The sequence below is a fragment of the Stenella coeruleoalba genome (assembly GCF_951394435.1).
Source record: "Stenella coeruleoalba genome assembly, chromosome: 1".
NCBI classification, from domain to species: Eukaryota; Metazoa; Chordata; class Mammalia; order Artiodactyla; family Delphinidae; genus Stenella; species Stenella coeruleoalba.
This window is the reverse complement of record NC_137169.1, coordinates 169,179,917-169,197,643: the sequence shown is the minus strand read 5'-3', so window position 1 is coordinate 169,197,643 and position 17,727 is coordinate 169,179,917. Positions and strand designations below refer to the sequence as shown.

Here is a 17,727-nt window from a genome sequence, read left to right as displayed (position 1 = left end):
AGCCTTCCATCCAAAGCCCTGGGTCTTTATTGAGGGCAAGGGAAGTTAGTCACTCCTCCTGCGAGTTTGGACCCTGCCCGCAGTTAATTGGCTAGCCACTAATGGCCCACGGGGGACACCTGGCTGACCACCGCGGGGGAAGAGCTAGCTCATGGGAATGGAGAAAAGGAGAAGGAGTGCTCAGGGAAGTCTTGGAAATTGATTGCAAGCCTTGCCTTCTTTCCTGCCCCAGTTGTGAGGGAAACAGAAAAGCAATACAGTCCAAAGCACATGCCCCTGCGGTCAGAAGGGTCAGCCCAGAAGAAGGGGTCTGCGACATTCTCTTCCCAACCTCCATGCAGGCCATCCCAGACCCCAAGCTCTGGGTCATCCTGCCTTTCCCAGCGGCCAGCCTACCTCAGTCAACCTAGGGTGGCTGTCTTCCGGCTCCCTGAGCAGTGCGTTTAACCTTTGTGACTTACACAGATCGGTTGCCTTAGTCGAGTTCTCTGCAAAAACGTGTCAACCTGCCTTGGAAACTGACAGCGCTCATTGCCTTCTTTCCCTGCCACAGTTGTGAGGGAAACAGAAGTAATAAAATTCAACTCCTATGCCCCTGAAGTCAGAAGTATCAGTGTGATTTAAAAACTGGGAAGGAATCCCAAACCTCATTTCCCTCCCTATAAAAATCAATTTTGGAAGCTCTTCAAAATGAAGTGAGAATGAAGCATGGCAATATATACCATAACACCTGGAACGACGAACGTATTGTTACCCATCTCATTTAACGTGAAAAGCGGGAGTTAAAAATGAGGCCTGGACTTCCCTGGTGGCGCAGTGGTTGAGAGTCTGCCTGCCGATGCAGGGGACACGGGTTCGTGCCCCGGTCCGGGAAGATCCCACATGCCGCGGAGCGGCTGGGCCCGTGAGCCATGGCCGCTGAGCCTGCGCGTCCGGAGCCTGTGCTCCGCAACGGGAGAGGCCACAGCAGTGAGAGGCCCACGTACCGCAAAAAAAAAAAAAAAAAAAATGCGGCCTGTCACTGAACGTGCCTGTCTGAACACCTTCACGGACTCGTGTTGGGAGGGAGATGCCCGACCCCTGTCCTGTAGCCAACTTTCTTCCCTTGAGCACAAGCTGAAAGCGTGGTTCATCCCCCCCTACCCTCCCCCTTCAGTGTCTTCTTCCACATCCCCTGGGACTTCTCAAGCTCTCACCACCCCAAGTCTGAATGCCGTGCCAAGAATCTTGGCAATTGTGTAAACTGATACAAAAGGCAGAACAGGCTCTCCTGTCACTTAGAAGGTTCTGACTCATACAAGACAGGAAATGCGCAGGGTCTAGAAGAGCAGGGAGATGCGAGCCACTCCCTCTGCACTAGTGATAAACCTTCCCCATCTGCTTTATTTTCCCGCAGGCCAGGGGTCAGCAGCCACTCCAGCCTTGAGAGCCATCAGCAGCAGGGGCTGGAGGGGGGTGGCGCTTAGCAGTGACAGAGGTGCCGCCAGCAAGCTTATGACAGAGGCAGAGGTGGAGCAGAAAGCTGAGAAAAGGCAAGGGGAGGAGGAGGAGGGAAAGAAGGAAGGAGAAGGTAGCAAAGGACAGAAAAGCGTTAGCCTCACCCCCGCTCTCTCTCCCTGGCTCCCCTGTTCCCACCCACTTAGAACTGCTTTAGAAACAGTATAAAGCTTTAGGCAAGCTGAAGTATTTCTGGTATTAATATCCATATCATTAGGACTCACATTAAATTAATTAATATGGGTAGCCCACTTAGAAGAGTGCCCAGAACATACTAAACAGTCAATAAATGTGAGCTATTTTATCATTGCTACAAACCACTGATTAACTGATTGAGGAATTTTAAAATGCAATCAAGAAGACGTTTTATTATTTGGCCAGCTAATGGTTGGTTTAATATATTCCTTTAAATTGACTGGATCTTTGGGCATCATGTAGGCATAACTTCCGTCTCTCTACTAGGCCCCATATCTGGTTAAAAATTTAAGAATAAACCAGGTGTACAGTTCTCTACTTTGCCATCTTCTTCACTTGCTCATTTTAGACTGCAGATGCACTTGACTTGCTCTTCAGGGGAGAAACTTAGATGCAAAAGTCAAGCAGTGCATGCAATAGCAGCTAAGGTATCAGATAGAGGTGCTGGGTCTACTTCTGGCTCACAGCCACGGTCCACACTGGAAGAGCAACAATGATAAGACCAGTGGCTTTTTTTTTTTTTTTTTTACAAATTTATTTATTTATTTTTGGCTGTGTTGGGTCTTCGTTGCTACGCGCAGGCTTTTTTTAGCCACAACTACTGAGCCCACGAGCCACAACTACTGAAGTCCGCGTGCCTACAGCCCCCGCTCCGCAACAACAGAAACCACCGCTATGAGAAGCCCGCGCACTGCAACGAAGAGTAGCCCCTGCTCACCGCAATTGGACCAGCGGCTTTTTAAGCATCTCACTTAAGCACTGACCTCCATGCACAAAGGCACAGAAAAGAAGGATCATCTTATCTGAAGATTTTATTAGTAAGTGCCCCAAACTGAGAGGCTAAATTAAAAACTACTTCATGATATTAGGATCATATGTGGTGGTAGGGGTGTGTATGTGCATATGTGTGGGTAAGTGGAGGGGGCAGGGCAGAATCCAGCTCCTGCTTTGTTCTTAGCACATTTCCGGAAAGAGCCTAGTTTTTACCGAAGGAGGAATAAGGCCCAGAATAGTCCAATAACTTGTCTGAAGTCACATGAGAAGTGACAAAATTGCTCCCTGGGCCCCATACTCTTTGCACTGAAGCAGTCTTAAAATAGACACTGCAGATAAAGGAGAGGTGGCCTGGCTGGAAGTGGATATGATTCACAAAGAGAGGAGTATCAGATGGTAATCATATTAAAGGAGGATTTAGATGATGCTAAACGGAGCAGCTTGTTGGGTATCTCTTGATTCCAGCCATCCCGTTTGTGTCATTTTGGCCCTTGCGCTGAGTAGGGGATTAAAACCAACCAGGTAAGGTTTACACGACCCTAAAAAATCCTAATGGGCACTGTCAGGATTTGTTCTCTTGAGTATGTCACTCAGCAAAAATGCACAAACCATCCCGTGGATCTCGGGCAATTCTTTTATGAAGCTTGACGCACGCCGCCAAACGAATATTTATCATAATAAACTGCAATTAGTTCACTAGCACACCGCTGAATTCTCTTAGCTCAAAGTTGACAGCAAAAGACTTATCAGAGAGGGGGTGGGGAGAAGTGAAGCTTTTAATAAGATTTCTTTAAAATGTTTAGCCATCGTCATCATGCAGGAGAAACGGGTTCGATCCCTGGTCAGGGAACTAAGATCCTACATGCCACAAAGTGTGGCCAAAAAAAAAAAAAAAAAAAAAAAAAGTTTAGCCATTGTCACAATCTTCAGCTTTAGAAGAAATCTGCTAGAGTGTTCTGTCGAAACAGTAAACCAGTGCTCTGTTCCAACAGAGACTTTAAAATACTGAAGCAGTAAGTACAAGAAAGAGCCTCACTTTTAATGTGTTTGGCCAAAGAAAAACTTTGCTTATAACCCATTTGGCAAGAAAAATACATTGGTATTGGATAGCAAAGAGAAATTGGTGGCTTGCAGTATAAACACTCCAACTTTCAAGGAAAAACCATGACTTTCCCGCTGCTAAACTTCCCCATTCAGTTCTTCATAAGCCACAAAAACTGATCTGCTAAGACCACTGGGAGAAGGGTCCCCAGAGGAATGGGCAAGCAGCGGGGGACAGTGGGGTTCAGGTCGGTATTGACAAGGCCAGACCGAGGTGCCCCTTTCTCCTTTTTTTTTTTTTTGCGGTACGTGGGCCTCTCACTGTTGTGGCCTCTCCTGTTGCGGAGCACAGGCTCCGGATGCGCAGGCTCAGCGGCCATGGCTCACGGGCCCAGCCGCTCCGCGGCACGTGGGATCCTCCCGGACCGGGGCACGAACCCGTGTCCCCTGCATGGGCAGGCGGACTCTCAACCACTGCGCCACCAGGGAAGCCCGCCCCTTTCTCCTTTGACACTGAGAACTTTGCGGGCATTTGGGGGTACCTATCTGCGTAAGGAAAGCAAGAATATTAACATAAGGTCCGCGCACGAGCAGATGTGGGGGAAAAATTCTCCTCCTCAAGGTACTACAAGAGAAGGACCACCTTTGTCAAGCCACAGCCTGTCCATTCTCATCATCAGAGGTTCAGCCTGCAGAACCCTTCCCACATTCCCACTTCCAGCCATCATTGCCCCAGTCAGCAGGGCTCAGCGAAATGCTTTTGTGGGTACTGGGAGATTCGCTGGTGTTGTCTCATGGAAAGTCATCCCGTTCAATGAAAAACGCTGAGGCACCACATCAGCCAGTAAAGAAATGCCTTACTCATAGCCACACATCTCTTATAGTTGCATAGATACGGCTTTCTGGGAACCATCTGCACTGCTTCATATGTGCCTGGAATATGCAGGTTGCAGACACATGCAAGTATGTATAAGACCGTATGAAGGAAGGGCAGCAAGCCCGTGAAGCTGCACGTGTGCAAAATGAACACACAAGGGTGTCCTCCCAGAAGAACAAAACCAGAAGCAAACAAGCGAACAGAGATGTCCATGGGTCTCTTATCATAGGTACTTGGGAAATTCTCACACCGTTTCTTCCAGAAAGGAAATGAATGCTCATGAAAGTTTGAAACCATGGAATCACTTCCCCACCATCTTTCTAGACTTTTTAAGAAAACAACTTTTGAAGCTACCACTGAACGCAGCATATGTCAACTCAATCCACACGCCAGAATCTAAATGTGAAAAAGGCCTATTGGGGGAGGGACCTCTTCTCTGGAAAGGGAATCACTCTGTGTGTGTTCCTTGCTGCCGTTTCTTTGGATTCGCCAGTTCCCTCTTGTGTGGCCACATGGGTCTTCCAAGCAAGCAGCAGAGGCAGGGGATGGGAAAGGAAACGGAAGTGGGTCAGCTCCCAGGACTCTGACGGGACCCATGGGGGGGCTCTTCATTGCCACTCGACCTCTTACCCTACTGGGGGATGCTTGTGTGAGATACCAAAGCAAAAAAAAAAAAAAAAAAAAAAAAAAAGACAGATTTGGGGCATTTCTAAAGAAAATAATTTTTTTTTTAAAAAAGGGAGATGACCGAAAAACAAAGATGAGTTCCTACCTCAAAGTCATTTGCTTTATTGTAGTGCATGTTCAGAGCCCTGTACAGCTCACAGTCTCTGGTTATAGACAGCTCTTCGGTACTGGTGACCCCATCGTTGATGGCTTGACGCGCGTACTTCTCCATCTGAATGTAGTAAAACTCACGGAAATTGCTAAACCACTTGATGAGCTGAGAGGTAATGCATCTGTTGAACTGTTAAATTTAAATGTTGAAAAGGATAAGAACATTGCCATTTTTCTTCATTCATTCTTTAAGCATTTGAAGAATTTTTAAAGTTCCCCTCCCTTCCTTACTTGGAAAGGTATGTTTTTAATTCCACCAAAATGGTGGCAAGAGCAATGATATACTTACGGGATATTATAAAACCAACTAACGATGGAAACTGCGTCACGACCCTCCACATCTCAAATGGAAACCTCATGTTCTAAATCTGATTTTCCTTAAGCTGAATGTCTTATTTGAAACGTTGTCCTTCATCTTTCGGTAGAACAAACTGCATTTGTATACTTCTTGTGGACATTCGTTCAAGCCACAGAATCCTGGGAAGTCGTCATATTCAAGTACCAGAGATGGTGAGTCACGTGACTTCACCACGAGCGTGATTTATTTTTTAAAGAGAATTTGTGTCACCACATGACAATCTCATTCAATGCTGGCAAATGGCTTTCACACAAAAGGGGAGGAATCTGGCACTCGCTTAGTTTTGGGTAATGGGTGATCCCCGTGGCTGTCGGCTATGATTCCACTTAATGTCTGCACCCGGTACCCACGGCTGGTGCTGTCTGGTCAAACCTCCGTACCTGTTCATACACTTCCTACAGCCAGCACTGGAGAGGACCCATGCCCCCTTCCCACTGGAGTCTATGCAGTTTGGGAGGTGTGCTTAAGACACAGTCCACAGACAGCATAGACAGAATCTTATTACAGTGTTTTAAATGCCAAGTTACAACAACATGATCAGGCTTTACAACTTTGTTTACCAAGGTTTCCCAGTGACCTTTTAAATGAAGATGTCTTCCTGGATTCATGCAAGTGATACCATTCTTATTGACAGTCCTCTGTGCACGTAAAGGACAGATGCATCTCAACTTGCCAAGTCAAAACCAATAAATCCATAGCTTTATATCAGGCAGGCTGACAGACAACCCCCTGCCTTTTGTCATCACAGGCATTCCCTTCCCTGGGCCCCCAGAAAAAGATGGACATTCATCAAAAATCAACAAAGACCACTTATCAAACACTGGCCATGAGAACATCCAGACTCCAGCAAGATGACAGCTAAAGTGTGTATCGGGGCTGTAATTACTACACAGAAAGTTGTTTCTATACCAGCAAAGATAATAAATGAATGAAAATTTATGGCAGAGAATGGAAGTAACAAGGAAACAGAAGCAGGGAGACTGGTGTTTCTCCCAAAAGGCCAACTTGCATCATAATTGCCATGGAGTTGCAAGGGCCCTTACAGATAATTGACCAGAAAATGATTAAGTCATCAGCAAATCGCTTCTGCTTGCTAGAGTTCAAACATGTACTTAACCTATCCAAGAATTATATTTTCACTCTGTGTGTCTGCTCTGTCTCTATTCAGCCTTGCGGGGAACCCGATTAAAAAGACAACTGAAGGACCCCCGTTATCTGATCTTCTGGTTGCCGATTTCAATAGAACTTAAACCCATTACGATTTGCTGAACTTGGAGTTCTTTCCATTTTATCTCAGCAGTAAAATACACTGTCCAAATTTCCAGACACTGAGATAAGGACTACAGGCCCCCGTGACGGCTTACTGTTCCTTTTTAATTCTTTTAGAATAAGAAACAAAACATTACAAAATGATAGCAGGCTGTGCACTGGGGAATGAAAATTGCTTTGACATGGAGATTAGGCTTCTGTATTGTTACAAGACATTGTCTCATATGGACAAGAGTACTGTAGAGGAAAAAAATAGAAGGGTTTTTTTTTTCTAGAATGGTCATGAATGACCTAATGGGGAAGGACAAAAAAGTAAGTGCACTCGCCATTATTTAGGAATGGGACATAAAGGGAGATTTAAAGCTTATTGTTAGAGAATGGAAATACCAGAGAGGAAGAATGGGCAAAAACAACAGACTCCCCAAACATGAGACAAGGAAAATGACCAGCACAACAGCTTGAAGAGCAGGGTTTGCTCCACGGGGAGGTAACTGAAATTTACTGAAATTCGTTCGGTTTGGGCTGCTGGCCACACCAGCAGAGGCCGGCCCCCTCTTTTCCAGAGAGTCACCTTGGGGGAGAAAAAGTGTGCAACTTGAAAGAGTTAATGTCCCCCATTCTGTAGTGGCTTCCCAGAAAAGGATCAATTGTTCTGTCAAGGCAAGCTCTGTCGTGTTAATGTGTTACTGCAAAAACTGATCGCTACAATAAAGAGGCTGTGTTTCCACAGTGTACGAGTCTCTGTGACTTTGATTAATGCTTCCCACGGGACATCTCAGCCTCAATATGGGCTGGAGAAACTTCCTAAATATTCAATGAGCATGGTCAAAAGATGTATAAAACAAATCAATCTGACACCTTAATCTGGCCGGACAGCAGTTGACTCAAGGGGTGGAGGGAATGAGATACATCATTTAACACCGCCGGCTTGAAAAGCCGTGAGCGTCTGTTCTTCAAAGCTAAAATGGCACTGAATCTGTTGTACTTAGTGGTCTAAGAGTTATTAGTTTGTACATTAAAATCAGCACCCAGGAGTGCCCGGGAAGACGGTGGAGGCCCATGGATCCTCGGCCTCCGTCTCCCACATGCCCCCTTGCCCTTCTCAAAGGAGCTGAAGGCCCATGAGCTGAGCTTTTTGTCCGGCTGAATGTTGGGATGAGGGAATTAAGCTGGACTCTCTGTGAGAACACGGAACTTTGTTTAGATTCTTACTCTGGGAGTTCAACTAAGACGGCCCTGGTTTCGTCCTTCATGTATATCATCACCATAGAAGAATTTTTCTCACCAAGCCAACGTCTCTGAATTGTATAGGATTTCCTCCTACCTCTTTTTTTTTTCCAAGGTAATTTAAAAACCTTCACTTCCTTCCCAGAGTGGAGAGTGAAGCACTGTCTCCCTTCCTAAGGAGAAATACAAGGGAGGGAGGATCGCTCTGGTGGGGCTCACCTACCAGGAGCTGGTTGGAGATTAACTCAGTCTAGCGCTACCTCCCAACTGTGTCTTGGATGGACACCTAGGCTACACCTTATTCATGAAACAAAATATTTTCCACTCGTGTGAGTCTCTTGGTTTTTTTACTTGCAAAACGAACTTCTGATCACTATTTGAAATGAAGTGACTCTGTGATTCAGAAAGCGACATTTTGCTAGAATTAGGAATTTTCTCTTCATGTATGTGGCCACAAACAAGTATACGCTTGTATCATTGCGACAAGTATTACTTGGTCCAGAGTCACAAGAATATGTCCTTTTCAAGATATATGACGCAGGGTTTCATTTCTGATAAAACCCTAAGGTCTCTTCTCCAATTTCTAGGGATTTCTCAATTCTGTGGTTTCTTGAATCTGGACTGAAATAAAATTTTGGATCGTATATCTATATAGTTATTTCAGCCTTGCAAATAAGTATTCACATTTATATATCTAGATAGAGATATGTGTGTATATATATATATATATACATACAAACACACTATATATATATATATATATATATATATATATATATATAAAACACATACATATGCATGAGTATATGCACTGTCAATATTCAAATTCTGGATTTTCCTTAATATTAAAGAAATCCAAGAACGCTCTGCCATTGCTTCCTAGAAAGTTTCTGGAACACCTTGTCTGGACTATCCTTCCCTTTCTATGCATGACTTTCCACTATCATTCGTGTAAGCTCAGGGAATATAAATTCATTTATTACTAGCCAAAGAAAAAACACAATTAGGAAAGTTAAAAATGTATAATTCATTCCAAAAATAAAAGAGGAATGACCTTCGGTGACTTTCTGCTTTGCCTTATATGCCCTACTGTTTCCCCTCCATTAGAGTGGATAATTGGGAGTTAACCAGACTCACGTACATTCTAACTAACAGCCTTCTTTCCCAGTATGGATAGAATATGGATGGAATCTATAATCTGAATATTAATGCTTTTTTAAATGAAATGGTCACCCAGGTATTTAATTGTTATTTACATAAAGTGAGTGATTATTTGCAAAGCTGAATTACTAGATGTGTTCTAAAGGAATGGGAACAATTTCTTGGTGGTTTACAGTGCCCGGTATTTCTAAAGCTACAAATCCACAATCTCCCCCACCCTTGCCCTTCCCCCCGCCACACGTGTGCAAAAGCATGAATGCTTCTAATATTTACATCTACCGTTGGATAGTGTTGCTGGCTCAGAATGGCTGCTACTTTCCACCCTCTAGGTGTCTGCATGTCAGTGGTAGATGAGTGATCCCTATGTATGCAGTTTGTAAAGCTCTTTGGCCTTCTGAATGAAAGGATATTGTATTATAGATAATATAAGGTGTTGTTATCATTATATCACAACACTGCAGATCACAGCGCCAAGAGGAATGAAGGAGGCAACATGGACATCTAAACACACACACACACACACACACACACACACACACAATAACAATTTTCTCCCTCTCCTCAATGTCCCCCTCCTAGAACTAAAGGGTTGGGAGGATGCCCTGGAAGAAGAACTAGGCTCTAGAAGCTGGTTGGTCCTCAACCAATCGACAAATGCCCTTCAGTTTGTCAGTTTCAGATGGTCCCCCACAAGGTCCCAACCCTGTCCTGGTCTACTGTGGCACTCGACCTTTCTTGGGCTTAGTGATTCTTATCCAGCTGTTTAAGTAACTGCCTCTCTCTGCCTTCCCATCCTGCCCAGTTTGCTGGCACTGAAGGAGGGGGAAACATGCCTTCCTTAAGGAGCTCAGCCAGGGAAGGAGAGAGATAAAAGGCTGAAGTTGCTACACGATTTAAAAGCAAACAGGAGGGAAAACAGAACTTTTCTTACAAGGCCAAGTAAAACACCAGTGAAGGCAAGACTGAAATGGGTCGGCCTGCGAAAGGGGCCAATGAAACGACTCAGACATTGGGCACAAAACCCACTGCAGAGAGAGGGGAGTCGCGGAGGAAGGAGCACATTTTGGCAGCTTGTGGGTTCTCCGTGGCAGAAATAAGAACTTGTACACACGGGGGTGGGCAGGAGAGGGTGGGGGGAAGAGCACCCAGCCTTAATAAACTAATCTCGGCTAATGTAATGTTTATCGAGTTCGTTGGATAATGATACCATGTGTGTCATTATCATCATCAAAACCCAATCTATGTTTTAAAAAGTTACAGATGATTAACACAACATCAAGTTGTTGCAAACAATTACTTAAAACCCACACATAGACACAGACGCATACACACACACACACAGACACACACACACACACACACACACACACACACAGAACCAGGAGGTCCCCATATTCTGTAGAATGAGGGAGGCTGCAGCTGTAGGCCGACAGCTTTCATATCCTCATTTGAATAATGTGTCCTGAATCTGTCACTTTATTCATTCTCCTTATGCTCAGTGTACTCTACATCAACAACAAATTAAGTTGTAAATAAGAGACAATCATCACTTTTGTTTTTAAGCAGCTACTGCAGAGAGAATTTCAATGTACGCTCCTTTCGACAGGGGGAAAAAGAGGTGCTAGTGTTTGCTTTCCTAAGCACAAATATGGGGAAACTAACAGAAACAAAAACAGAAACAGTTTACTGTGGCTGAGGGGAGGAAAATAAAATTCTCTAAAGCACATCCCTCCAGGACCAACTGAAATTTCTTCCCAGGAGTTAAGACACAGAAAGACGGAGGTTAAGTTTCCCGGACTAGAATGAAAACCTGTGCGCCCAGTCCTTTCGTCTTAACACACAAGGAGCCTCCTCTTCGCTTGGCAAAGCCTTAGACCAAAGGACAAATGCATTAAATCAATTACAACGTAGGTGTATTCACCAACCAACTTCACACTCATCTCCATTAACTTCCAAGAGTTCAAATCACTACCTCATGCACAGAAATTGAAAACATTAATAATGAAATATGTCCTTACCTTTACATCAGAGAAGTAGGTTTTCAGCATGTTGGAGCTGGGATAACGGGTGTAAAAGAACATGAGCTTTGCTTTTTTCAAGTGATTGGGTGACAATCCTTCCTGCATGTAGGATGCAATTGGTTAAGGAAACAATTTCTTGAAACACAAGCACCTACCATCCCTCCCTTCCCCCCCCCCCCCAGGAATCTGGAGGGCCACCACCCAGCCGCCATAGGCATTCTGGAAGATAAATGGCGCTGGCCATGGAATCCACCACTAACTTGCTGCTGCCTGCTCACAATGACCACTGCCGGTCAGAATTTGCCAAATATAATGGCGAAGATGCACAATTTAGTTGCGGAATCCTGGAGACTTCGTGGTGAGGATGGCAAAACATTCCCCCTATTTGAAGTCCTTACGCTATCTATACGTTCACTTGTTGCTAAGGAGACAAATGCACCCAACAGGTACTGCACAACTCTTTATCGTGAGAGTTTTTTCCTTCTTCACAATTACAGTTCTGTTTGTTCTCTCCGCTCTCTGCAGATGACATCCAATTATTATACTAATGTACACGAAAATATAAAATGCATTATTCTGAACACTGTCAGGCAAGCTTCACATTTCACCTTTCAGCGCTCATATAACGGAGCATCTTGACTCACTTTCTTCCTGTCTTATTATTATATCCTTTTAATTGTTTCCTTTTCAATAACAGCTAAAACTGGGGAGGGGTAGTTTGGGCACCGAGAGAACGGGGAGGGGGGGTCGCTTTTGTTAGAGCAACGATCCAAAACCAAATACGATTTGCCTCTCCTGGATTTATAGTTAACTCCTTTGAGAGTGGCACAGTGGTTGGAGCTAACAAATCAATAAATGTGGGTTAGCAGATCAATAAATGGCCACTTACCCAAAATAAGAAGGTCTATTTATCTGGAAACATCATTACCTTTTAGATCTGTAAACAGCAGCAACTAAAACAGTTCCCAAGAGAATGTGAGGCTAAGCATAACCATCCAGGCTTCCTGATTCTCCCCCAGATTCTTGGCACTCCTCAGCAGACTCGGAGCTGGGATGGCTCTGGTCACATCTGTGCCGCAGCCTGGCCCTGCCATTTCCTCAGCAAATTAATGGCTTTATAATTTATCAGAAATGAAGATGCACGTGGAGAAAATCAATGTGGTCCCCCACAAGGTCAATTAAGGGTCCTTCCTAGAAGCTTCTCTAAGGATTTTCTCTTAAAAGAGAGTCTGGGAAAAAATAAGGGGAAAAAAAAGAAAAGAAAATATGTACGTGTGGGTGTGCGCACACACACACACGCACACGTAAGCAAACACACACACTTGGCTGACAAACCCAACAAAAATTTCACACCGTATGAAGCAAGGTCAAATAAACACAGATATTTAGGAAAGGTGAAAGTTTCTAAATTAACCATCATCAAGTACGGCATGACCAAGCTTAGGAACACAGGGAAACCAGAAAGTTCCTAGAGAAGCATAATCGAGTTAATACTGATAAGTTCTTGACTACTTATGACAGGGGGTTTGACCAAATATTCTGCTGAGAATTTGATCAATTAGCATTCCCGTTAATATCACGCAATTTGAAAAAGATCACCTTAGTTTGTAAATTGAAAGGTTAAATATTGAGCCTTTTGTTTTCACTGTAAATAAACACTGAAGAAAGAAATTTTGATGTTTTATCTGTAAGCCAAAGCAGTTTAACTGAACTTGTGTTTTTGTTTGAGATCCTTAATGATTACAAAGACGATAATTTATGACTGACATACTTCTTGTGCCAAGGAGAGGGCTGAAAGGCCCTCCAGTAACCTCCATTAGACTGAGAGAGGGGACTAAAGGAGCCCGGCACACTTCAGGACCATCTGTCCAAATGGATAAGTGAAATAATAGTTGCAAGCTGTCTCCTATTGCCTCGTGATAAGAGTTTTAGGCAAGTCCAAACTTTGACAAACATCCTCAGATCTGGGTTCTAATCTGTTCTTTCAGAAGGCTACGTCCAAACAACCTAGTACAATTAATTATTAGCAGGGAAAAGTTCCAAACCTTTTCAAATTTGGTCTCATACAAAATGAATTGTTTTGCTGTGGTTCTCAGATAGTTACTGAGCCACCAAAACTTCCTGAAGCTTTCAGTGTCTTTAAATTATGCTAAGATGTTTTCGTCTTTTTTTATCTAAAAAGACAGAGCAAAGTATCCATCGTATTTTCGTTGGGATTTAAAGGCTTTTTATTTCATGAAAAAAATCATCCTAATTTGAATTTCTCAAGTACGTTTTTTTGCTTTAAAATGCTTCCTGTTGGAAATACTTGGAATCAATCAGTGGAAATGAAACACAGAATACATCTTTATTTCTTGCTCATCGTGTAATTAAGATAAAATTCCCATAAAATATATGTTTCTAATAAACTATTAAAAATAGCTAATGAAAGATTTAAAAGCCAACAGTTAGATAATCCTTTTTTTTTCTCTTCAAAATAAATCTGAACTGACCAATTGGTTAATTTCCCTTTTAAGTGCTTGTGCTGAAAAGCAACTGTTCTTCCAAGAAAGCACTAGCTGTTTCCAGGATACTTACACACGCACAATGACTCATGATGGAATAGATTCAGTAAACATACAGCTGTACTGAACACGAGCTAAGCTCCATTCAAGGCCAGGAAAGAAAATGAGCACAAATAAATATTAAGGAGGTAAAGGGGGGGGTGGGGTGAGGGGGGATGGAACGCAAACAAGATCTGTCCCGGCAGCTCATGTGGCTTTGCCTCAATTCTCTTAGCCATAGCTTTGTGAAGACAGATGACATTCAATTCTATGTATAATGCAAAATAGACAATAACTGCTGAAACTTGAGACAGCTGCCAGGTGTAAAAAAAAAAAAAAAAAAAAAAGAAAAGAAAAAGAAAGGAAAAGAAAAGAAAAAGAAAAAAAAACGATGATAAATCCATAAATTAATGAAAGACATCTGCTCGGGAATATAAAAGATAAGAGAAGTAGGGTACTGCAGCTGAACCTAAAATGGTGTGCAAACAACCTGAGAATTTAAGTGTTGTCTGTTTACCAAGCACAATATAACTTCACCTAAACAGCAGCCGCGGGAGAAGCAGCAGAGGCAGCAAAAAGGCAAATGGGAGAATAATAGGTTGTGAAGGCTGCAGGAAGAAAACTCTTTTTTTTCCAACTGAACCCTGAATTGTGACTAGAGGTTTTACATGCTGCAGTTCCAACCAAATGGATCGGGACCACTTGCTTACAATTTCTAAAGCGCTTTGAAACCCGGAGAATTTTAGCTTGCTCCTTAGGCTCTGATTTGCTATGTTTCTAGTTTTCCTCCCTTAGAATCCTTAAAAGGGGAGAAAAGATCTAAACCCTCACATTTAATTAAAGGGACAGAGCAAGTTGTTGCTCCACAAAGGAGTTTAACATAATCGGTGGGATGTGTAGTTTATGGATATATATATTTTTAATTTACTTAGTCCATAATTGGGGGGAGGGGGAAGGGGAATCCAGAGTCTTCCAATCTTTAATATACATGTTTCGCTACAGCTAATACACCTAACAGAATTCCTATGGCCCCGCACCACTTCCAAAGATGTAAAACATCAACTTCTATGGATTAATTCCCATTTTAGAAATTCATTTTTAACTCAGGTTTTCTAGATGGATTTTAGTTTCAAATTATTAAATCATTTTCCTTTTTGAACTTCACGTGTTTTTTAACCTTCTCCCTAAAAGTCGAACAGGGAAAGCTGACTGTCACGGAGAAGAGGTTCAGTTTCTTCCCTTGCATGTCTTAAGTGCTTAGAACACCGCTCTTGTGCTCTAATTGGGTGCATGCAAATGTTTGAGGCCCGAACAAGGCTATTTTTCTTGGGATGCAAAGAGGATGAATGACAAGGAACATCAGGAGGAAAAACAACTGGCTGGCTGTTTCTTTTGGAATTTGAATAAAATTCAATATTTGATTAAATAGATTCATTTGCAAAGATACTGAACACAGTTTTTATATCCAAGATGTGACCTTCTGGTGCAGGTTCACTGACATTCAGTTTACCATGCACACACATTCACTAGTTCCTTTCTATTAGAAGGGGTAACAAGGTAGTGTGCTCTATTACGTACAACATATATGCCTAATGTGCTGAACTCAGAATGGATTTATCCGATAAGCTGGTGTCCTTAATAGTTCTTATCTTGGCTACTTTGTTCAGGGAAACAGATGATGTCTTTTGCGGTGGGAAAGAATTGTTCCTTAAGAATTCAATTATTCATTACAGTTTGGAAAGCCATGGACTAAAAATAAAAACAATAATGACAGTCATGAAGGTACCATTTCATCCCATTTCTCCTCACTTCTATTGATCTTTTCTAAGAGTAACCGCAGAACAGGTTCACATATGGCCTTGTCTACCTAAACTGAAGTAAGATGACTTGCTGTTATCTTACTTCAGTAAGATAACCAGAATCTCTGGTTCCCAGAGGTTTCTTTAAACTAAAAGCTTGAGAATTTTGCCTAGACACCATCAGGTAAGTCAAGGGGAGAACTCATCGCCATACAAGGATGGAGACAGGAGAAAAGCAGACCCAACCTCTCAGCAAACACTCAGATCCTCACTGGCTTCAGAACTGTGTGAACTCTAGAAAAGGATGCTTGCCTATCTTCTTCCTGAGAAATAATACAGCAAAGAGATAAACGGCTAAAAGGGCGAGATCATAGAAGGGAAAAGAGAAAGAAACAGAGGCTGGAAGGCCGGCATATGGGAAATGTAATCATTCACTGCAGCAAGAGGCCAAAATTATTTAGCTACACAAAATAAACAACTCCAGGTGTAAGCAACTAACATTTCCTATGAATACAGGTGTTTCCAAACCGTTGCTGTTGAGCAGAATCTTCTATGGTAAGACAGAGGTGAAGTTATTCCTCTGAAGAAGAAGCAACTAAATTCTCTTTAAAGTCTTTGATATGTATAGAAAGAAAAGGAAGTTCTTTCTATTCAAATCCTCAAAATTCCTCAGGGGATTTAGAGAGGGTGAGACAGTGAGCATAGTCAACACTTAGAGCGATCTAAAGATTTTTTTCTTAGAAGACCCAACTTATTAAAAAAAAAAAAAGCACAGGCATAATTATCTGGATACGGTGACAAGTCTAAAAAAAAAAAAACAAAACAAAACCAGAAACTGGAATCTTGAGTTAAAGAGTTTAGTATGGCCTTATAAGACTTTGAAACCTGGCTTCAAATATTCATCCAAATGGGCACGTCCCTTTCCTGTGTGTGTGCGCACACACGCGCACAAGTGAGAGAGAGAGAAACAACCCACCATCACTACCACTGGCTTCAAAATGAAGTAAGGGATCTCTGAGGAGCAATGGGGTCTAGCCCTGGACATGAGCCTGGTATGAACCCCAGAAGGTGCTCTCCTGCAGAGGGTAAAAAAAAAAACGTTCAAGGTCTGTGTCTATGTACTTTGCCTTTCTCATCACCAACAGCTATAGTCCAATTGGACCAATGTTTATTGCCTGCCTATGATGTGTAAGGCATGGCGCCTGGCACAGCTTTGATTCATGACTGGTGGATTAAACTTTAGAGCTCTGAAAGTCAGAAGTTAAATCAGCAACCAAACCAACACTCGATTTCTATTTACATCTTAAGTCCTCAAATCTTTCTCTCAAGACGTCATTCTCCTCTTCCTCTCTATGGAAAGAGACAATGTGCTTAACTACCCAAGTGTGTCTCATACTTGTGGCTCCCATTCACCTTATCAGAAATCTTCACTGTTATCCTGAGCTGGCTGGAAGGAGATGAACTTCATATCAAGGAAAACACATTTCCACCATAGCTGGGACTTTGCACTTACACGGCAGCCTCTGGAGTAGGGTTAGATATGAAAATGTCAATCTCTAGTCATCAAGACGATTGCTCAAAACCCTTAATTTAGCAACAGCCAACTTAATTGCTAAATTTCATATCCATCTGGCAATTTATAGAAAAGAAATGTCTCTAGTTGCCCCCCAATGCTACTATTCTACTCCCCCAAAACATCAACCACCACAAGATTTTAAAAAATTTACTGAAAGGACCAATTTACAGAGAAAAAAATCGTGAGTTAAAAATAGCTAGAGTTCAGGACAGGTCTAATCAAAAAATGTAACTGGCATCTCTACATAAAAGTCAGGTTCAAACTATAAAAGAGACATAAAAGAGGCATTTTTAAAGTCGAATACGGCTGAGTTTTATATTTAATTGTGCTCTCTCGCTTTCCAAAATAATTTGCTTTGTGTATGTTAGGACAAAAGATTTCTGTGTATGGCTGAACAGAGGTTAATCATGCATAGAGGCAGCTGCACCAGACCCAAAGAACAGACCTTGGGTGAACGGGAGAGAGATGGATACCGTCTGAATAAATCAGTACCTGTATATTTCCTTTAAAACAAACAAACAAACAAAAGAACACACCTCACTTGAAGAATAA

At 42.6% G+C, this 17,727-nt stretch overlaps 1 protein-coding gene across 1 annotated transcript in view; it reads right to left on the bottom strand.

Annotated features, from left to right (window-relative positions):
- The window catches only part of PROX1 (prospero homeobox 1), a 52,878-nt gene that overhangs the window by 24,902 nt on the left and 10,249 nt on the right, over positions 1–17,727 (bottom strand). Inside the window, exons 3-4 of the mRNA XM_079900138.1 lie at positions 11,255–11,356; positions 5,157–5,351 (exon numbers count right to left, since the gene is read on the bottom strand). Of these exons, the coding sequence (XP_079756264.1) occupies positions 5,157–5,351; positions 11,255–11,356 (297 nt within the window). The remainder of the gene's footprint in view (positions 1–5,156; positions 5,352–11,254; positions 11,357–17,727) is intronic.